The 22,807-nt window shown below is 32.3% G+C and overlaps 1 protein-coding gene across 1 annotated transcript; it reads left to right on the forward strand.

The window, feature by feature from the left end:
• Positions 1-1,865: 1,865 nt before the first annotated feature.
• Positions 1,866-19,047, forward strand: LOC110623523 (D-lactate dehydrogenase [cytochrome], mitochondrial). The gene is made up of 18 exons (XM_021768504.2): positions 1,866-2,200; positions 2,357-2,450; positions 2,860-2,960; positions 3,734-3,782; positions 4,064-4,156; positions 4,610-4,724; positions 5,010-5,070; positions 6,325-6,361; positions 6,432-6,493; positions 6,841-6,937; positions 8,668-8,742; positions 8,814-8,922; positions 10,703-10,812; positions 14,184-14,246; positions 15,094-15,173; positions 15,293-15,423; positions 15,625-15,668; positions 18,569-19,047. The coding sequence occupies exons 1-18, from the start codon at positions 1,935-1,937 to the stop codon at positions 18,686-18,688; spliced, it is 1,707 nt and encodes a 568-aa protein (XP_021624196.1). The 5' UTR covers positions 1,866-1,934; the 3' UTR covers positions 18,689-19,047.
• The last annotated feature ends 3,760 nt before the right edge of the window (positions 19,048-22,807 follow it).

Consider the following 22,807-nt stretch of genomic DNA (forward strand, 5'->3'; position numbering starts at 1 on the left):
AAATTCTAACAAGATGGATAAAATATGAATCTAGAGACTTGATTACAGAAACTCGTAGGCGTTGTCTCACACAGAGATGGAAGCGAAAAGGGTCGTCTCGCAGAAGAGGTTGGAAGGAGATCAACCATTGAAGCACCAATGAATAAACATACGACTAAAAGCTTCAGATTCTCACCGATCAAAATACCCCAGAAAAATGGTATGTGATGAAGATTTTCCCCTCAGTTCATTAAAGGGCTCTATAACACATGATTTTGGTTAAGAAACCTGCAAAATTAGAAAAAATTGTGATGTTTCCGTTAAAAACCCTAGTTGAACCGAGGAGATTTTACAAACTAGAGGATCTCCATGGAGTAGAAATATTTTAGTTTCATCTAAGTGGTGACGGATTTAGGAATTTAATTGACGGGTCTAATTTTAATTTTTATTAAAAATTTTAATTTTATTTATTTTAAAATTTTTTTATTAATATAGATATTAAAGATAAAACATAACTGAAAAAAATTTATATAGATAAAATTTTACAAGTTAATGAATTTAAATTTGAATAGTTTAACTTATTATTCACATAAATATTATTTAATTTTATCTATATTTATGATTTATTTAAAAAAGTTAATCCAACTCAAGTCATTTTTGTTTAAATTTTTTTTTATATTTAAATAATTTATGAAAATATTAAATAATCTAACCATCACTCATAGTATTTTTTTTAAATTTAAAATTTATTTTTATTAATTTAAATAATATAATATATAATTTCAATCGCATAAAAATAAATAAAAATAACTATTATTAATTATTATTAGAAAGTGATCGTAAAAAATAAAAAAAAATTAGTTTATAAATATTTTTTTTAAAAAAAAATTTAGTATACTTAAAGTTTGAAATACCGAAAATTAAAAATAAATTTTTTGAATTGAAATAGAATAAAATAGTTTACTATTATAAAATTAATAGTTAGCGATTTTATTTATGAAAAAATAATTATCAAGTTTATGAGTTTTTAAAAATTTATTAATTTATTTTTATATTAAAATTATCCGAATAGAAATATTTATATATTTTATAAAATTAAATTATTTAATAATTTATTAAAAAATTATTAGTGAATTTATTTAGACTTTAGAAAAAAAATCAAATAGTATAGATATTTAAACTTATAGATACTAATAATATGTATATTTAAAAATATATGAATTAAAATATAAATATTCAATATAAGTTAATAGTATAATTTTCAAATAGGAATAAATTAATAAATTTTTTAAAAATTTATAAATTTAATAATAATTTTATTTATTTATTTAAATTTAAAAAAAATTACCTAAACATACTTAAATAATTTAAAATTTTCAAGAGTGTCATGGCCCTTTCCCATGTGGATCCACGTAAGGCACCATGACTACCCAAAATAAAACATGAGGCAAATCTCTAGTCATTTTAATCTCTAGGTTTTAAGGACTCAAATGTCTTTGAGACATCCTTTCTTATGCCGAACTCCAACATCAGTAAATTGAGACTCCAGTCCACGAAGCCAATCCTTACATTCAAAAAGTCTATACACAATAACATTATAAATATGTGGAACCTAAATTCTACTAATGATGTTCTTTCACTAACTCAATTTATAAATTAGAGTGGAAGAGCTTTCTATTATTATCGAGGTAGAAATAGAAAAAAGCCTCACTCTTAAAAATAAGAAGAAAAAAAAAAAACTAAAAGACAAGAAAAATCTCTCTCAAAAAACTAGAGAGAGAAGAATCTGACTATCTTCAAATTTGCACTTGTGTGGGGCGAGACGCTGCTCATAATCCCGGAAAAAATGAAAAAATAATGGGCAAATGTTGGCCCTCTATTTATTACATGCTAATAATGAGACACGAGATCTCACTTGGTCACTCTTTATCATTTTCCATCGGCACTAAGAACGCATGGCCGCTTTCGCTTTATGGCTCTCTCGCTTACGCTCTTCTTCCAAAACTGCCTGCACCAGTTTCCGCAACTCCTTTCTCCACAACATCAGGTCTGAAACCACACTAACCACCGCAAATCTCATCGGCTCCGGCACTGCGAAACGGCCATTTCTGTTATGGTCAAGCTCTCTCCTTCCTCTCACCCTCGCTCTCTCTGCTGGATCTCTCGCCTTCCATTTTCAACCTCAGCCTTCTCTTTGTGACTCCTCTAATCTCGATTCTCGGTCCGTTTCTTCGTGCTTTGTTTTTATCTCTTATTCTTCTTAACTATTTATAGCTGTAGGTGATTGCTTCTGCTTTTTTTTTTTTTTTTTTGATAGATGGTAACGCTATAGAGTTTGATTGTCATTGATTGTCCTATTGTTTTTGTGGCAATCCAGCATTGGAGGCAAAGGTAGCACCGAGTTTGTTGTAGAGGGTTCTCACAGGAAGGTCCCTCAGGAGCTTATTGATGAATTGAGGGCTATCTGTCAGGTGTGCCCTTTTTATCCTTCACTTGTATTTTAGTGTTGTTATCATTTTTTGGATCAGCTTCTGCCTCCAGTACTTAGATTTCAAGCCTATTAGTGACTGGGTGTTGCATTGATTACTTGGGAAAATTACTATGAGTCCCTGTATTATGATAAAACTAACTAGTTAGTCCCTATGTTTTTTAAAATCTTAGTCCCTGTAGTTTTAAAACTCAAATGGACTAACTAGTTGAGTTTTCAAAACCACAGGGACTATTTAATGTATTTTTGAAAACAAATGGACTAACTAGTTGGTTTCACCATACCAGGTAGACTAAGTAGTAAATTTTCTGTTGTTGGTTTTTGTTGGCTTTTGAATGTTTACACTTTTCCATATCTTTAATGGGCGGGTTATGATAATTTTGGAGTTACAGGATAACATGACAATGGATTATGAAGAAAGGTACTTTCATGGGAAGCCACAGAACAGTTTTCATAGTGCAGTACATATCCCTGATGTGGTTGTTTTCCCAAGGTGAGGTTGACTCTTGACTTTCAAATCACTAAATGATTTTTTTATCATAATTTCTTTGTTCTATTCCTTTGTTTCAAATCAGTTTGCTTAAAATTTCCTCAAATGAGCTAGCCTTGTGCACCCTTTCTTTCTTATGAAAACTTGGTCAGTTTAGAGTAGTTTCACTACTACCTCACTTTTGGTAACGTCAAACTGGAACTTGGTTTAAGCTATCATCTCTTTGTGAACTATTCAATACTGTCAATGTTCTAAAATGTGATCCATCGGGTATAGGTTTTTATTTTTTTTATGCATCAAATTGTTTACTGGCAAGGTGTCACTGATGTTAGTGTAGCTGTTGACATTGGTGGGTTAGTTAGGAGAATGCAGGGTTCCTGGGGGGGGGTGGTGGTGGTGGTGGAAATTGTGTTGCAATAACATGACATATATAAAACATAAGGATGTAATAAGCAGATTAAGTTATTATCTGAAAATTATGATGTGTAATTACTGAAATAGAGCTCTTAGATGGGAACGATTGCAAGTTACCTCTCTTTGATAAATGAGTATTAACCAGAGAGTCTCTAAATAAGTTGCTTAGGTGTTTCAAATAAATTTCTTGTAGAAAAGAAAGAGACAACTAGGAACTTTCATTAAATACCTGATAATGGTGCATATGAAATCTTTGCTTGCACTTCTCATTTGTTGTCTTATGTCCATTCTATAATGTACCATATATCCTGTTCTTTAGCTTTCTTTGCGGAAAGCATACTGAATATTTTGGTTCCCTCCAGATCAGAAGAGGAAGTTTCCAACATTGTAAAATCTTGTGACAAGCATAAGGTCTGAACTTCCTTTTCTATAAATTTGTGACAGGTGCTTAATACATGTGTAAAATTTCTTCTTTAATTGTTTAAAACTTTGCCAGCAAGGTCTTGATTTCCATTTCAGCTGATCTTGCTGAGCATCTAAATCACAAATTTGGTGGTTGTTGGTCATGCTATATTAATTTTGTAAAAAGTAGACACCCTTTCCTTTTTAAGTTTATTGCTATGTTCATTGTGGCTAAATGATATTTACTATGATAAGAAAGCCACTAAAATAGATTACTTTTATCTAATCAGGTCCCTATAGTACCTTATGGTGGAGCTACATCAATCGAGGGCCACACATTATCACCTCATGGTGGTGTTTGCATTGACATGTCACTCATGAAGGTACGTATCAAGCAGTTCTATAATAAACTGTGGGATTAATTATTTAATCAGAAGGTATTCTGCTATTTTACTTTGAATGATGATTTATAATTCCTGCTTTGTGTAACTCGTCCAACATTCTTACTCTTCTTATAATTCATAAGATACATTAGCTTAAATGAAAATTACCAGTATGCTTTGAAGTTATCCCACAGCCTTGGTACTATACCTCTTCAGTCTCGCTGCATTTGGTTCTAACAAGAAATTTGAGGATGCATTTCATTTATTTTCTACCCTTCCTCCTGCTACCCAAAAATGTTCTGTTGACCCAAAGTTTGTATTCTCTTAATTAATGCATTCTTTTTGACGCTGAAATGGCACAAATGTTCATTTTATCGATGCACAAACAGATAAATATGTTCTGGAGGTTTCTTTTGTTTGATATTTATGCTGCTTGTCTTGTTAAACTTTTAGAGTGTTAAAGCTCTGCATATTGAGGACATGGATGTAGTTGTTGAGCCTGGGATTGGGTGGATGGAGCTTAATGAATATTTGGAGCCTTATGGTCTATTCTTTCCCCTTGATCCAGGTACGTTCACCATTTCTTACCTTGTACATTTTATACTATTATTATGATATGCTTCACTTGAAGCTGAACATAGGTTAAAAAATTCAAGCTTTTGACTGGACTTCTCCAGCTGTATTTATGCCATGTTAACGCACAATGTGAATATTGACAATTTTTTTAGGTTTGCCCTAACAGCAGTGAAAATAAATAATCCACTAACATGGCTTGATATGCTAAAGATTTTCTTTTTGGTATATCCCGTGATTAATATTATGTTCTTCATAGTTCATGCCTGTTGATATGCAGGGCCTGGTGCAACCATTGGAGGAATGTGTGCTACACGTTGCTCTGGATCTTTAGCTGTGAGGTATTTCCTGTAATCCTTTGTTTCTCCACTTGTCTTAATTTCATTTATTTTTGTTGTACTATTGGTATAAATTGGCTCCCCATCAGTAAAGTTAGTTATATTGGCTCTTATCTATTAATTTTTTAGTGGCCAATATGGGGGACCAAGTTTCATACATCCTTGTGTAGTAATTTTTTTTCTTCAGTAATTTGATGTTTTCCTTATACCTCGTAATCCTATTTTTGCTTGAACAACCAATTGGATATTGATTTTCTGGCATGTCTAGGGAATAGGAATTTGTAGTGTCATATATGGACCCCATTTGTCTTCTTTGTTGTAGGAATCCTCACTGACAGTAGAAACACCTGCAAGCAACAAATTCTGAAGCAGCTGCTTTAGATAGTGTCCTTTTGCACCAAAGTGGCATAGGTTTAATCTTGCCATAATTTGGGTGGAATTGTTGAAATATTTAAAAATTTGGGGCTACTAAAGGGTGTTTGTCGAGAGTTTTCTTGTAGCTAATTTGAACACCAGCAATATACGTGGTCTGCGTTGGGTTGGATCACCTAAGATTATTGTGTTTGTTTCTTTAATAAGTACAAGTTCAGGCTTTGATTTTCCCTTGTTTTGCACTGGTTGCTATAAAAAAATCCCTTTAATATCACACTATGAATCCCATCTTCTGTTATTGTTCTATACTTGGTCTGCATTGGGTTGGATCAGCTAGGATTACGTGTTTGCTTCAAAAGAAAGGGAAAATTCGTTTGGGTTTGATTGTCCCTAGTTTGCATTGGTTGTGTGCCATCAAAGTATCCCTTTAATATCACACTATGAATCCTGTCTTCAGTTTGGCCGATATGAATGCTCATGCTTCAGCGATAAGATTTTCAATTTCAAGAAGCTCTTTAGGATGGTTTAACTGTAAATATGATGTCTTAAAGCATATTATGATACTGCCTTATCGCATCTGTTATGTACTAAATTCCCTTGTTATGACCATAAATGATTTGCTTGACCAGAATTTATTGGAGTATAATTATAATTTATTTCTGAACATGCTTTTTGGCAAGGAGGCAGATAATTTATTTCTTAACATGCTTCTTGACAAGGAGGCAATGCCTGAGATGGTCAGGAAACATGTGCATTTTCTTATTATATTTACTTTTATGTTAATTGTGTTCTTTTACTCAGAATTTTGTGTTATTCTTAGAAAATAAGGAACTGTTTGGATGATATTTGTTTTTTGGAATTAATTATATTGTTTTTAGCTTTTAGGTACGGGACTATGCGAGACAATGTCATTAATCTCAAGGTTCCTACCTCTTCTTCTAAGTCTGGTTCCTTAGTATGATGTTTGATTTCTTACACTACTTCTAATCCAGGTAGTTCTTGCCAATGGAGATGTAGTCAAGACAGCTTCCCGTGCTCGTAAAAGTGCTGCAGGGTGTGTTTTTTTTTTTGTCATTTCACTGCAGCTTTTATTTTTCTTTAATTTTTGTGAAATTAACATTAACTAGAAAAGCTGCATTTCCCAAGAAATGTAATGATGAAATTTGGAGACCAACTCTTTTAATGCTTTGAAATTTTAATCATGATACAAAGGTGGTCTGTTAATGCTTTGAAATTTTAATCATGATACAAAGGTGGTCTGTTAATGCTTTGAAATTTTAATCATGATCAAATTGATAAAACATCATCCTAAAGAGAAAGAAATTTGAAAAACTTCTTAGCGAATCAAATATGTCTTTTATATTTGTAAGCTTTTGAGTTTATTGGATCTGTACAATTTAGGTACGATTTGACTCGTTTGGTGATTGGAAGTGAAGGAACGCTTGGCATAATAACAGAGGTCACATTACGACTTCAGAAAATTCCACAGCATTCAGTGGTACCTTGACCTTGATCTTTTCTTTGTTTGAATTCAAAGCTTTCTTTTTCATTTTTTTTCCTTTTCTAGTTACATAATAATCTGCTGCTTTATGTGTGTATTTTTTTTCATATATTTGGTAGTGCATTGTTGAATTATCCCTTATATATTCTCATTTGAATATATTTGCATTCTTGAGACTTGATTTCTGGTCCATATTGTCTAAAGGCAAAGCATTTGTTGACTTGTGTAATGTTAGCTTGGATGTTTGCATTTTTCTTCTGCTAATTTTAAAAAAACTTTAAGAAAAAAGGAAACATTAAAGACAAGCAACAACTGTTGATTTGAGGTTAAGAAAATGAATTTTATGATGGCCACTAAGGGGTGTACATTACTTGGAGCTAGCTTTCAATGCTCAAGCTCGTCTCATCACTTTTTCTCTAAGCTTGAGATATGCTAGTTGAAAATATATGAAGCTCAAGCTCGACTCATCATAAATTTGAGCTAAGCTTATTTATATATAAATGAGCCAAACTCAAGCTCATAGGAAAAGTCAAGCCAAAATTTTTTAAATAATAAACAAGCTCATAACAGGATCGAATTGGCTAAAATTCTGTTAAGAATGTGAATTTATATTTGGGAGAGCAAGTCTTCTTTTTATGGAGGTATATAAGCCCTCTTGAATCATGTTGGAGCTATCCCAAATCCTTCAGTGTTTTTTTTTTTTTTTAATATTTTATGTAATGATACATTTTTTTGCTAACTAAAATTTCAATTTAAAAATCCATTTTATATGAATGTATCTACCATTATAAAGAACTTATAACATACTATACCATAGAAATTAAAAATCATCATACTTGTTATTGTAATGATGAATGTTTAAGGTTTGAATTTTGCTAATACTCATGTTTTAAGATTTCAAAATTTTGTTGTAGTTTTTCTTTTAACAAACATTTGCTGGTGGCAATGGTTGAAGGCAATATTTATATTTGAAGTGTGTGTGTGTGTGTGTGTGTTTATTGCATTTTTTTTTAAAAATCAATTATAAATTTAACTTTTTATAGTTTGTATTCACGTAACATTTTATACAATTCATTCTTGTATGGCTTAATTATTTTTAATGAAATCATTTATATGTATTTTAAGTATATTGTATAATTTATTCTTTAGCTAATCCTCAATTATATATATATATATATATATATATAGTGATCTTAAATATAGTTTGTAATTCAAATACAAATTTGAAGTTCAAAAAGATACCAATCATCTCACATTTTAACTCTAGTTATGATGTTAAAAACCAACTTTTCATAAAAGCAAATTAAATTTATATAACAAATGTGGCACTTTTAGTGTCATAAAGTTTGGGATTAAATTAATTCTACCTTTAATTTTATAACCATATTTCATATAATTTAATTATATCATAATTTTAAATAATAATTTACTATTATATTTACACTCTATGACCACTACAAGTTGAAGGAAAGTTATGGCTTTGTTCTTTATTTCTCATCAGCAGTTGCTCCATGTTTACATGGATTGAACTTTAATTATTTCCTGGCGTGCAAATATGTATTGGAAAACATAAAGTTCTGTCTAATAGAGCATTAGAATCTCACCTCGGCCACACCCTAGTGTCGGTTATTTTCTTTGACATTTTATGTTCTTGCAATCTATGTTATTCTTCATCTAATAATTCTTATGTTGGTTGATTTTGTTTTTTGCAATTAAAAATAATGCAGGTTGCAATGTGTAATTTTCCAACAATTAAGGATGCAGCAGATGTTGCCATCGCCACTATGCTGTCTGGGATACAGGTGGGACTCAAGTGCAAAATTTATTTAAGCATTCAGTTTATTTATGGACTTCTGAATTCTGATTGCTTTAGGTGTCAAGGGTAGAACTGCTGGATGAGGTTCAAGTACGAGCTATTAATATTGCCAATGGGAAGAATTTACCTGAAGTTCCTACTTTGATGTTTGAATTTATAGGCACAGGTGAGACATGATGTCTTTTTCTTGTGAATGTGTTTTTTTTTAAAAGAAAAATTCCAAGCAAGGCCTTGTTTGGCATTGAGGTTCTAAACCAAAAATAGTCCTTTCAAACAAGTTATATTTTTGATGTTATTGAAAAAGCTGTGTTGGTGTTTTAGAGTTCTTAGACCTAAAACATGTCAAATTTAATTTTCAATACCCTTTAACTAATATATTTTAAGAATGCTTCTATCAACAACGTATCTGACAACAATGATAAACATACCCTAACTACATTCTAGGTGTTGAGATGTGCCCATAGTTACCAGCCAGATAACATTTCCTAAATTTGGAATCCCTCCTTTTGTTTTGGTTTAATCACAACAATTAAGTCAACTGATAATAATTTGTGATTACCATGTAAAAAATATATGATACTCATAAATGCCCCTTGAGTATTATTTGTTTATTTATTTTTCCTTTTCGCTGGGGGTTGTGTGTGTGTAGGTTGCTATAACATTTTGTTTTAGTTTATATCATGCTGCTTTAATACTAGTTGGAAATTATTAAAAGAATATCTTGACTTAAAATGTTGGACCAGCATCTAATTTATTTGAATAGACCTATAAATAAGACTCTAAAAGAACTAGAAAGCACGCAATAATACCTCAAAATGAACTCTGTATGTTGCTTAAGTCCTCTGGAAAGGGTTCTAGCACACAGATGGGTGGTGGGTTGAACAGGCCAAAAAGACTCGGGGTCTACTCAAGGAAGAAGGCTTTTAGCAAGGAGAAGGAAGATTCTGGTGCTGTAAGCATGTCTGTCACAGAATGACAGCTGGCAATGTTAGTTACAGAGAGCCTATAAGAATAAGAATGTTATGATGAGGAGATATTCTTTTTTGTTGGCTAATTTGTTTAGTACGACCTTGTGGCTTGGGACCAGGATTAGCTGGTATTTTCTTGTTGAATCCCACGTCAGTTTGAAAAATGGGTAATGTGCCCTTGTATGGGCCATGGGCACTACTCCTCTTGAATTAGCTTTTGGAGTAAATTAGGCCTACTCCAAATTTAACATGGCAGCAGAGCCTTCCATTCGAGGTTGGACCTCTCATAAATTTGTCACGCCCAGAATTTTGAGTATGTGAAATTCCACATCGATTTGGGAAAAGGTAATGGGCTCCTTATATGGGCCATATCAACTTCTCTTCTTGAGATAGCTTTTGAGGCTAGTAGTTTTTGGGCTGGTTTTTGGAGTGAGTTAGGCCTGACCAGATTTAACATTTGTATTGCTCGGTTGCTGGTTAATGAAGAGAAAGCAGTTGTTCCTTGCTGCTTTGAATCCTTCGCTAGTTTCTGATTCCCTATTTTGTTAGTTTATTTTCTTCAAGTTCTTAACTCTATCATCCTCACTCTTGTTTTTCCTAGAGATTTTTGTTGTCTGCATCATCTAACCACAACTGTCTGAATAATTAGCAACTTTTATCTTGTCCTGTTAAAACCATTGGGTTTCATAATCTTATTCTCACTTTTCTCAACCAGCAATTGGAGCACCAAAAATACCAGTTTTTTTTTTTTTGGTGGGAGGGTTGTTGAGATTTTACCCAAGATGTCCCTGTTTCATGGGAAAACTAACTGGATTGGAGGATTGTTGGTGTGCTGTTTGTCTAGATATAGAGAAAGAATATGTGAACTCCGTGAAATATGCTGTGCTTTTTGTTCACCTTCTCAGCAGATGTATTTTTAACTATCTCCTTACTTTTTGCTGTCCTGAGTACTTTTGTGTTATGTTTATTGTTTGTTAGAGGCATATGCACGTGAGCAAACACTAATAGTTCAGGAGATTGTTTCTAAGCACAATGGCTCAGATTTTGTTTTTGCTGAACAGCCTGAAGCTAAAAAGGAACTTTGGAAGGTAGATTTACTTTCTGCACTTGTTTTAGTTGTCGGTTCTGCTGCTTTTGTGTTCTGGAAATTTTTTTGGCACTTCTTCCGCTTATTTTATCTGCTAATGGAAGAAGTTTTTTTTAATGATCAAATTTCTTATTTTGGTAGCATTTGCATTCTTTTGTCACTGATATGTGTTAATAAAAATCCACTTCTTATGTCTATTTTGCACTTAAGGATTTTTTGCCCTAGACAACAGAATTGATCTCTTCTTTTGCACTTCATCCCTTCTCTGGCGACATATGTTCTTCACATGTTAAATTCCTTTATATCTTCTATGTTATTTTTTAGCTTTTGTTTCACCAATAGGTAGATTTCTATTGTATACTTCTTCATACTACACTTGGTGCCCTTTTTGATATGCTTACTGGTTAAGAAGTAAAATATATTTGGATGCATACAGGTTTGCTCTTAGACCTTTATTGCGTGGTCATTGCCATTGGCTCCTCAATTGTGTCTGCTTACCTTAAAAACCATGGTGCATATATGCATATAGGGGCGTGCAATTGGTTGAAACTGAACTAATATGAAAGAAAACCGAACCAAAATGAAATAATCAAATCAAACTAAACCAATTGAGTTAGCTTTGGCAGTTTGAACAGAATGCCGGAAGCAAATGATGTTTGAGTTGTCACTTCTCTCACTAGGAATGTGATACCCATCACCAACAGTTTCCCCAATTCACAAAGTTACCTAACGAAAAATTTACAAGGTTTCAATAAATTTTATAGCATCTCACAAAATATCAGCACAAACAACAAATTCACGAGATTTCAATAAAATTTAAAATCTTTCATTGCAAACGACATAAATCCTAACATACAAGAGCTAAAATTTACATAACCCTTGAATCAAATTACATACCCAAATGACAATAGAAATTTCTAGATTTGTAGAAGGAAGCACATATGTGATTGAGGATTAAGGAGGGACAACTTGTCTCATCTAGCTCAAGATTGAGAACATTTGTTACTGAAGAATGAGGAGAGAAGATGCCAATATAGAGGTGCAAATGAATTGAGCCGAGCTAAGTCAGAGCTTTGAGTAGCTTAAGCTCGACATTCTTATCTAAAACTCGAGCTTGGTTCAAGCTCAACTTAAACTTTAATATACAGCTTGGGCTCGGTTTGTTTAAATTATATTAAGCTCGAGCTCAGCTCATCTAAATTATAAATTAGTTAAGTTTAAGCTCAGCTTGTTTAAACTATAAATGAGTGAAGCTTGAATTTGGTTTGTTTAAAATTTAAACTTGCTAAATAAAGAAGAAAAGAAATATTAACAAGCCATCATAGAGGCTTAAATAGAACTTAAATTTAATGAAGACGTTAAGACCAAATTTTGGTTTGAAGCCATATTAAAAGTAAATACTAACCAAAGCATAATGCAACAAAAGTATATATAATTATATATATATATCATAATAAGAAATTATCATGCTCCCATATATATAAAAATATAGATATATACATATATATATGTGTGTGCGCGTGTTACAATTTATCATTATATGATGAATAATTTCATTTATCCTATACATAATGCATAAAGTAAAATTTTATGTGATAATTTTATTTATTTATTTTTTAAATACTAGTATACAATTGAGAGAAATAGTCGAGCGGTAACTTGAACCTTACCCTTTTAAAGGTTAAAGGTTAAGAAAGAAAGATTCAAAGGATTGAGTGTGTGTGTGAGAGAGAGAGGAAGTGAGAGAGATCTAAAGGTTTATGAAGGATATTCTTATAGGTTATAAAGAGGGTGAGTTCTCTACTTAGAGAGAGGGAGATAGAGAGGTTAATGTTAAATAAATAGTTTAAAAAGTTTAAAATTTAGAGAGAAAATGAGAGGAAGAGAAAATAAAAGCTCAAACTCCAGCATTGCCGAAACATACATAGTTTTGAGTCATTTAGTAATTAAGTATAAATAAAATATTTCAAAATAAATGTTTTAAATATTTTTAATTCAATTTTGTGTATAAAATGATTTAATATATTTTTATATTACAAATATATATTGAAAATTGAGAGAGTATTTATTATATGATCTGCAAAATAATTTTTCATATATAAGTTAACTTCATGTTCATAAAAAATTACATTTTATTATTTTTCATAGATACAATATTTTTATTAATTACATCATGATTTTGAATTATAAATTTATAATGCAATATGATATTACTTTATATTGATAGAATTTTTATTATTTAATATTTTAAATTTATTTCTCATATAAAAATTAACTTAATTTTCATAAAAATATTTAAATTTAATTACAAATAACTATAGTCACAAAACATTTTATATATTGGCTGTATCATAATTTAAATTATATAAAATATAACTAAAGTAAATATATTTACAACTTTATAAAATACAATAACTAATACAAATGTTTCTGCAAACAAGCTAGCTCTTGAACCTATTTGATGAGCTTATATAAGAGCTTGTGAATGACCCAATCGTACAAAGCTTAACGAGCCAAATACTGTTGAGATTGAGCTGGCTCATTTATTGAATGAGCCTAAAATAGGCTCGTGCTCAGTTTGTTTTCTAAAGGAGCCACACTGAGTCAAGCTCTAATTGAAGTGCGCTGTGAACAACTCAGGAATAGTTTAGTTCATTTATACTCCTACTGCACCAACAATCATAGGTGAATTCTGAGAGGAAGGGAGATCTATGACTATGTACTGCGGGGTCTTGAGGAAGAGCAATCACAATTGTGCTATCAAAGCCAAGTAAAACCCAGATCCAGCAAAGTGAAAACCATAAATTGGGTCTGAGATCTGTGTTCTGAGAATGTGGATTTGTGGGTGATCTTCATTGTCCTGTGGTCTGCTTGGGTATGTGGGTCTGCTGCATCATCGAGCAGGAGGCTGCTGATGCATGTGGCTTTTATCTTCAGGCCATGAGGACAGAGGAGACTTGTGGTTACACGGGGTGAGCAGGTTTACAAGGGAGTGTAAGTATGTGATGTTGAGTCTGAGCTTTATGGTCTGAGATTGGTTCCAGTAAATAGTTAGGTTTTTATAGAGGAAATACAAAGATGTGGTACTGGTAGGGTGAATTGCTTCAGTTTGGTTTGCTCTTCTTTTTTTCTTAAATTAATGGAACTGAAAACAGTAATTAAATCAGTTTAGCTTTTCGGTTTTAACAGTTATCTGCTCACATCTATGTATATATAGCCCCATTAATTTTTTTTTCCCTCAACAATTCTTCTACTACAATTACTGAATTTTCGCAGTGTGAGAGAGAGATCACCCATCTAAAGATTTGATTCCAATGGTTTCCTTACCTATTCTTTTTATGTTTTGTAATTCTAGTTGTTTGTTTAGTGCAGATTAGAAAAGAGGCTCTGTGGGCTTGCTTTGCAATGGAACCAAAATATGAGGCACTGATCTCGGTATGTTACTTATTACCTATAATATTTAACTTCTAAATCGAGGTTAATATTTCTGTTTAATTGTGTGGACAGATACCTGCTAATTTTACAAATAAGAATGTCTGCCTTTACTCAGTTAACTAATTGATGGGTTTGTAATCCTCTAATTCTTGTGTTTGTATATTGTAGGAGATTATTCTTTATTTTGTATAATTTCTGCGACTTGTTTGAATGATATATCTGCTTGTCTTACTTGTGTCACTTGTTGCGACCCAATCCTTATCTAGCACTTGTAATTAAATTTATCTGGACAAAAATCTGAGCCCTTTGTTTGAACATGGTCATTCCTTTTGGTTCCCAGAGAGGATGAAAGGAAGTGTACTCCAATGACCAACCAAACTTGAGGATTGAAGTGTTTATGATGATCCTATTCTTCTTCTCTCTCTTTTCTTCTTCTTCCCTTTCATTATGTAATTTAGATGTTACTTGGTTTGACATTTTCCTTTTTGCAAAGAATTTTAGTAATTTTTAATTTTCTATGATGCAATATCAGTAGTGGGAATAGCTTGATTGATAAATTGCATATATTTTTTTACCTGTTGTTGTAAGCAATTAGTTTTTATCTATTTTTTTGCTTTTAAAATTATATGTATCATCTAACCAAAAGTAATCTTTACCTTGTACTTTTAAAATAGTAGAAAAAGTGCTTTTAGAGCAAGCAGACTGAGAACTTAATGCTCTGTGATATTTAACTTTCTTCTCTTGTTGAATGGTGTTACTGTGAGCGTGACTGAAAAGAGACGTATTTCTGTTTCTTTTAGCTCCCTTAAGATTAACTCTTTGTTCTTCTTTTCTCAATCCCCTGCAGGATGTTTGTGTTCCTTTATCACGCCTGGCAGAATTGATATCAAGGTCTAAACAAGAGCTGGATGCATCCCGCCTGGTTTGGTATGCGTTCTTTGCATAAATAAATTTTCCAGAAACCATAAAAGTTTAATGTCTTTGTTGCTCTGTGCTGTCCATTGAACTGCACTGTTTTTTTATGTTTCCCTTGTGTCAAATAACAGCACAGTTATTGCTCATGCTGGTGATGGGAACTTCCATACCGTGATTCTTTTTGATCCTAGCCAAGAAGACGATCGACAAGAAGCAGAAAGATTGAACAAGTTTATGGTCAACGCTGCCCTGTCAATGGAAGGTGCCTACTGCTGGATGCCTGTTATGTGTGCCTTCTGTTAGACCATTAATACTTGAACACTTCATGGGCCATTAGTGGATGATGCTTCACAAAATTATTTCTTACTTCCATAAATGTTTCTGCCTATGTTTCTTTACTTTCTTTTTCCTTTAAATAATTTCTAGTGCTAAAACATCCTTCTCTTCTTTTGGTTTTGGCTAGGAACATGCACTGGTGAACATGGTGTTGGCACAGGGAAAATGAAGGTAAATTGCTTATTGATATAAACTTGTGCAAATTTATCATGTAAAATTTTGTTGTTATACCATGATGCATTTAACGAATTTGATATACTCACTCAGCAGGTCAGCGTAAAAAAAGGCTTAGTACTAATTAAATCGTGGGAAGTTTCTGAACAAACTTTAAATTCAACTTGAGAGAAAACTGATTTATTCGCTGAAAAAATTGCACACGTAGCATGGAAATAGAAGTGCAAAAATGGGAAAATGCTGAAACAGACTTGAGAAGTGGCATGTTCTGAAACAGACACGGGGAACTGTGTCAATACAAAAATATAGTGCCATATTTTTAGATTTTAATTTTTAATAAGAATTTACTGAATTTTATAAGTTTCATTTTTTTGTATAAATATATCGGATATTGTTGACCAACGCAATCTTGCTATTTAGGAAAATTCAGCTACTAAATGGGCAGATTCTTTGAATTCTAATTAAGCTTGATTGTAGGGATTTTATTAACTACCATATTGTAAATATTCCTAAATTAGGTCTATTGTAGAAATTCCTAATTAGGTTGATTCTTTGTGTATAATTACTCAAAACTTGTAAAAATCAAGACAATTAAAATAAACACAGAAAATTCGTCCAAAATTCTTCATATATAAATTTTGATTTTTATTAAAAGTATTGTTATATATTTATAAATTAAAATTTTATACAATAAAAATTTTATGCATAAACGCCTACAGATAAAAAGGCCTAAATCTAAAGACACCTTCAATGCACTTCACTCCCTAGCAAGCCATTCATGAGTGTGGGGTTTCTCTGTGGCCTTCTATGAATTAGTCTCTTTTGGTAATCCCATTCTTCAACAATAATCAGATGCAAATCCTTTGTTCTTAAAGCTGTGGCTTCTTGAAGGGACCTTTTGTTTTTTACGCAAGGGATGAGAGACAGTGTTGTTTTCTATTTCGATTCTTTTAGGTATTTACTATCTAATCCACAGGTACTGCCTTATTAACACTTTCCTCCCTCAATTTTTGAAAATAGCTTAGAACATCCTTGGCTGTTCACAAAATGGTCCATCTTTATTTACCTTCAGTCATTAATGAAAACTCTAAACTACCTTACTTTTAAAAAGGTAAGTTACTATTTTGTTCTTTGATTTTGCTATTATTACGTCGTCCATTTTTCTATTTTGGAAAATAGATTAAAAGGGACATTTACTATTCAATCCCTAGATTTTGTCACTAATAATGATTTGATCCCTGAATTAGTCTTAGATTTTGCTTCTGTTACATGCTTAGATCCTTCCATCCATTTTGCCACTAGTATTTTATGACAAATTGCTATTTAATCGCTAGAAATTAAATTATTTATAGTTTCATACCTGAATTTTCAAATTATCTCTTCATCTCTCGTCTCCCAAATAAGAGAAGATGAAGAGATGAATATGAGGGATGAAATTGTAATTAATTATAAAATTGAGAGGAAACAGTAAATAGTTGCAATATTCAATGCTTAAACAGTAATTTTATTTAAAACTAACAGCAAAACTGTTCGAATGACCTAAATGTGTGATGAAAGTAAAATGTCTACAAGATGTGGTTCATCTACAAATGGTCATTTTATCATTTTTTAGCCCACTTAACTGTTTTTGCATCATATTCATCTAATTTTAAACCAAAATCAAATATGAAGATTTGAAACTTCGGTACTCTAAGGTTTCCATGCTTTTTAATCAAATATTTAATAGGGAAGCCTGTTACTTGAAATGAAGGTCCTAAACTAACGAGGAATTTGACCAAAATAACATAAAATCCTGTCTTGTAAACCAAAGAGAAATAGGAAAGAAAAAGGAAATGACTTTTTGGCTGTCCCGAGTCCTAAACTAGCTCTGTATATTTATGGATAACGTACATTGATGTTAATTTGGCATGGTCATATCCACCGGAAAGTGCATGTAACAATCATTGCAGATAAAATGAAATAGTGTCGATTAAGATGGTTTGGTCATGTCCAACTAAGAGAATCAAATACTCCTTACAGAAGTCCGATAAATTACTAGTAGAACAGAGCGAGAAAGAAAAGAGAAATCTAAAATGACAGAAAGGTAAAAGAGAAATATAAAATGACAGAAAGGTAAGTAATAACATAAGATTTACAATTTTTGAAATGTTGATGTGTGATTGATCACTAACAATCTGAAAGACAAAAAATGATCTATATAGCAGACTCCAATTAATTTGGGATTAAGGCATGGTTATTGTAGTAATAGAATAAATATAGAATATTACATTGGGACTAATTGAACCAAATATGCTCTCTCCGTTTCATAATTTATGTCCATATTTTCTTTTTTTGGTTGTCTCGGAATTATTGTCCACTTTCATTTTTTACATCTTGGTTATAAATTTACTATTATAACCCTATTTAATTTTATCTTATTTTCAATATAACCTCTCATTAATTGTTATTTTTTTAAATAAGTATTCTAAACATCTTATAGTATTCAATAAAATTTAATGTCTTTAATATAGCTATAATTGAAAAGTTAATAAAAAAAAATTATGTTTCTTAATACGTGTGAAAAAGCTAAGTGAACTTATGGGACAGAGGGAGTATATAATTCTTTAGCTATAAATTTAAGAGTGTTTCTGAAGATATATACTCTCCAAATTTTCCTTCTGTCAACCTCACTTTGTTTCTCAATTAATCTCCGTTACAAGTTGAAATTTTAAGGTAAAATCGTGCTTCATTGGTCACTATTTGTTCTTGACCAACCTTGAGCATTTTCAGGCATATATGATTGATTGTCCAATTAAAAGCCCTAGTTCTTGTTCAAGTTCATGAATATATAGCAAGTGTTTTCACAGGCTCTTTTCATTTTTCTTTTCTTGTTCATGGGTTCATTCATTGTTTTGCAGTATCTGGAGAAGGAACTTGGGGTGGAGGCCTTGAAGACGATGAAAAGAATTAAAACAGCATTAGATCCAAACAACATCATGAACCCAGGAAAGCTCATTCCGCCTCATGTTTGCTTCTAAGGACGTGTTTGGTGAACTTGGAGTGGAGGCATCCTTATTGGCATGTGCTTTATCTGCAATAGTTGGCTGTTGTGTTCCAAAAGGTATGCTCCCTTGCCATTTCTACCATTTTGAATAGTTGCCTCATTAACACACAGGATTAAAATAGGACATTGTACTGGCCAATGTCTCCTCAAATTGTACCATTTCCTTTGTGTTGAGAGTTTGAGTTACCTTAACATTTACTGTTCTTGCTTATGTTTTCTTTCACACATCCAAAGTGTGTGATCTGTTCCCTCTAAAAAAATACTTATAGATTGTATAATTTGGAATCCTATATGTTTGCTGCTAATAGATGACAACGAAAAATGTAATATGAACTTTTCGGTACTTTCATGAGAAGTTTGAATTACACACAACACATGAACACTTAAAGTCAGGAATTAAAATGAGATATCAAGTCTAGAGATTTATGAACTAAAGTGTAATTTGTCTGGAACTGCTGATGAAATTCTCAGAGTTGAGGGAATTAGTATGTGATATTAATTTTAATTTTCAATGTGAATTAATGAATGTGGAAAGAACTATTAATTGCTGAAGTTTATTCATATGAAAGGGGAGAAGTGGATTCAAAGAGAAGATAGATAAAAACTTGAGAAGTTCATCTCTCTCCTTAACCTCTCTAAGAAAAAGGACTTAGCTCTCAAGCCTCTTGCCTCCCTCTCTTCAAGAAGAGCCTTGTAGCTGTCCCGGGATCGGGAGAATTTAATTTAATTAATTTTTTTATTAATGATTTTATTTGAAACAAAAAAATAAATTTACAATATGAAAACTTTTTATTATTATTTTTTAAAATAAAATTTATAAGGATTCATGGAATTTTTTTTTCTTAATAAAATAAATTATTAATGAAATTTATATAAATACTGATAGAAGTTGGGACAATTTGACAATTCAGTTAAATTCAACAATATATATATTGTGTTATCCCTTGCAAGAAGTTGCAAGAAATTTTGCCAGGTAATCAGTTCTTGATAAACACCGCTGCATGCTCTTTCTCTTCCACTGATAGAAGTAGGATGGGTAAGCCTAATTTGGCTAAATTCAATGGCTAAAGATATGTACATCCATCCGCTTGACACAGATTTAAGTTTGGAAAATTTTAAGTTTGAAAAAATTACTATTTAGTCCCTATATAATGAAGAAATTTACTAATTAGTTTGTTAATTTTAAAAAATATATTAAAATATTTTTGATATTGTCTCGTACACACTATTTCAATTAAGAAGGGAAAGTAAGGGGAAAAAGAAAAAGAACCAAACAATTATAAATAAGGGTACTTCAAGGCCCCCTTGAGTCTTCATCACACAGGAAATTGGGATTTTCATTCTAATTACAAATTTCTTAAATCTCACTTCTATAAATTGGCCAAGTTCTAAAATTCTTCATACTTAGGAAGAGAACCAAGCATGTGAGAAAGGTCAAATAGCTACACCATCATTAACCATAAGCTTATCAAGATTTCTACCCTTGCTAAAAAGAAACAACAATTTACTTTAGAATTCAACGCAGCCAAAGAGAGTTTATTTCCAACATCATATCAGATAAGTAACAATAACAGTTGCAAAGCTAAAGTTTATTTTCAGATTGTGTATGGGCATCTTTCTCCGTCTATTCCATAGTTTCTACCTGCAGAAACATGGGTGGAGGCTATATCCTTTGCTTTCTTCTTGAGTTAGCCCAAAGCTATCAACACATTCCTATGGTTTATTTTGAATTACTACTCATATTGAACCTGTTGCTTATCGCTTGCAAGTCTTTCATTCTTAGATATACCCAATATTTGATGTTTCTGGACAAAAGAAAGCCAATGGCAGTCATAAACTCGTGATTGATCTTCCACCATAATTAGTGGAATCGTCAATTGGGACAAGCACCTTGTTTCCACTCCAAAGGCTTCTCAACAAGTTTTGGCCATTGAATCATATGCATCAATCTAAATGGAATCTTCAATTGGTTTGCCGACCTATTGAGTTAAAACTTGTTCATGAGAACCATATGAAGTGGAACAAAGCACTCTTCACTAATTTTTCAAAAGCATTATGTGTTATTGGATACTAATTTAGCTTGCCTTGATATTCCTTCTTCAATAATGTTGTGAGAGGTTGAGCTGATGTGGCCATGGATATGAATCTTCACTAGTAACCTGTGAGACCCAGGAAACTATGAACAACTTGGACAGTAGATGGTACAAGCCAATGAAGCATCATAGATATCTTAGCAGCATCCATTTTCACTCCATCTTTTGAAATAGGATGGCCTAAATAATCAATTTTGGTCCTATCAAATGCACAATTTGCTTGTTGAGAACTAATTTTGGTGAAGCAACTCCAATGTGGTGTGTAGCTCTCCCCATTTGAAGCTTTGTATGGATTTCTACCTTATATCTTACCTTCATGCTAAACAAAGACTGTACAATTTAAACTGTATCAGACAACACATCTCTTATTTACATAAAGAGAATTTATTGGCAAACCAGAACATGATGAAGCAAATCCTTGATAAAAAGAGGACTGATAGGAATTTTGAAGTGGAAGAATGAGTCTATTTAAAATTGTAGCCATACAGACAATCCTCCTCCTCCATGGCTATCAGAAAGCAGCTCAAGCTTACTGTCAAATTCTATGGACTGAGAAGGTGGGGGAAATTGCTTATACAGTGAAGTTGCCTTAGGGTGCACCCATCCATCTTGTCTTTCATGTCCAATTGCTAAAAGAGAAGGTTGGAGAACATGCTAGTTTGGGGACTCAACTACCTTCATATCAGGATGAAGATGTGGTGGTAGGTCAAGAAAGAGTTTTGCAGACTAGGATTGTTACTAAAGATGGCCTATAGATTTTACAAAGGCTGATTAAATAGCTCAACTTATCTCTCCAAGAAAGCAACTTAGGAGAATCAATTTTTATCCTTGCTCAATTTCCAAAATTCAAGTCTTCTTAGGGGCAAGAAGAATCCCTTAGGGTAGAGAAATAAAGGAAAGCTAATTAGTTTTGAAGGGAAATAACAGATTTAAGAATTGGAGGAGAAGTCAATTACATGCAATTATTGAAGTAGAGCTTTGTATCTGCAAAGATTCATTGAAGAATGAAGACCAATAATAATCCTCTCTCTTCTCATCTCTTTCTCTGTTCTTCTCTCATCTCACTTTATTTTTGAGCCTCTGAGAGGCTCAGATTTGTCCCAACTAATGTCATGTGTATCATCCTTAAACGATGGTCAATATGAAAGTCTGAACCACACTTTGGAGGGGATATTTAAGGTGTCTTAGTTATCAGCAACACCATTTTTAAGTTAAATGACCTCTTATTATCACTTCTTTTGCTGCACTGGTTTAACCGAGCACGACCGAGCTGTCGTGTTCAATCTGTGCATGATGATTATGGCTGGATTCACTATTGTCACTTCTTTTGGATTCCAAGAAAAAGTTATTATCTTGTCTTTTAATAAAATCAACAAGGTCTTTTTTAATGTCTTTATTTAGAGTCATGCCAAAACATACCTTTTTAACCGGATCTACTCGCTCAAGCTTCGTTTATGACTCAGGCTTCTCCAATAGATGGATAGACATATACACTTTTCCCAAATCCTTAGTTGAATGTCTTTAGCATTCTTGAGTAGATAAAGAATGGTCTTCCAATGCACGGCTTTCACCACCATATCATCTGTGTAAACAACCTCTATTGTGGTTTCGATTAAATCCTTGAAAATTCCAGGTATGACCCTTTGATACATTGCCCTGCATTTTTAAACCTAAAGGCATTGCCTTATAGTAGAAAACCCCTGTTGTAATGAAAGTTACCTTTTTAGCATCTTTGGACTTTATGAGTATCTGATGATACTCTGAAATAGCATGAAGGAAAGAAATTACCGTATATCCCGATGTAAAGTCACTATTGATGGATGGGAGAGGGTAATGATACTTGACACGCTTTATTCAGATCTGTGAAGTTTACACATATATGCCACTTACAATTGGGCTTTATTACTAGTACTATGCTGGCGAACCATGTGAGATATTGGATCCCCTTTATCAATCTTGCATCTAAAAACTTATTAATCTCTTCTTTTATTACATGTTGT

The sequence above is a fragment of the Manihot esculenta genome, chromosome 9, assembly GCF_001659605.2.
Source record: "Manihot esculenta cultivar AM560-2 chromosome 9, M.esculenta_v8, whole genome shotgun sequence".
Taxonomy (NCBI): domain Eukaryota; kingdom Viridiplantae; phylum Streptophyta; class Magnoliopsida; order Malpighiales; family Euphorbiaceae; genus Manihot; species Manihot esculenta.

Excerpts from the sequence above, each read along its gene's own strand:
- LOC110623523 (XM_021768504.2), top strand. The coding sequence starts at position 1,935 with ATGGCCGCTTTCGCTTTATGGCTCTCTCGCTTACGCTCTTCTTCCAAA. Across the intron at positions 2,451-2,859 it reads AATTGAGGGCTATCTGTCAG|GATAACATGACAATGGATTA; the intron begins GTGTGCCCTTTT and ends TTGGAGTTACAG. Across the intron at positions 8,923-10,702 it reads GTTTGAATTTATAGGCACAG|AGGCATATGCACGTGAGCAA; the intron begins GTGAGACATGAT and ends ATTGTTTGTTAG.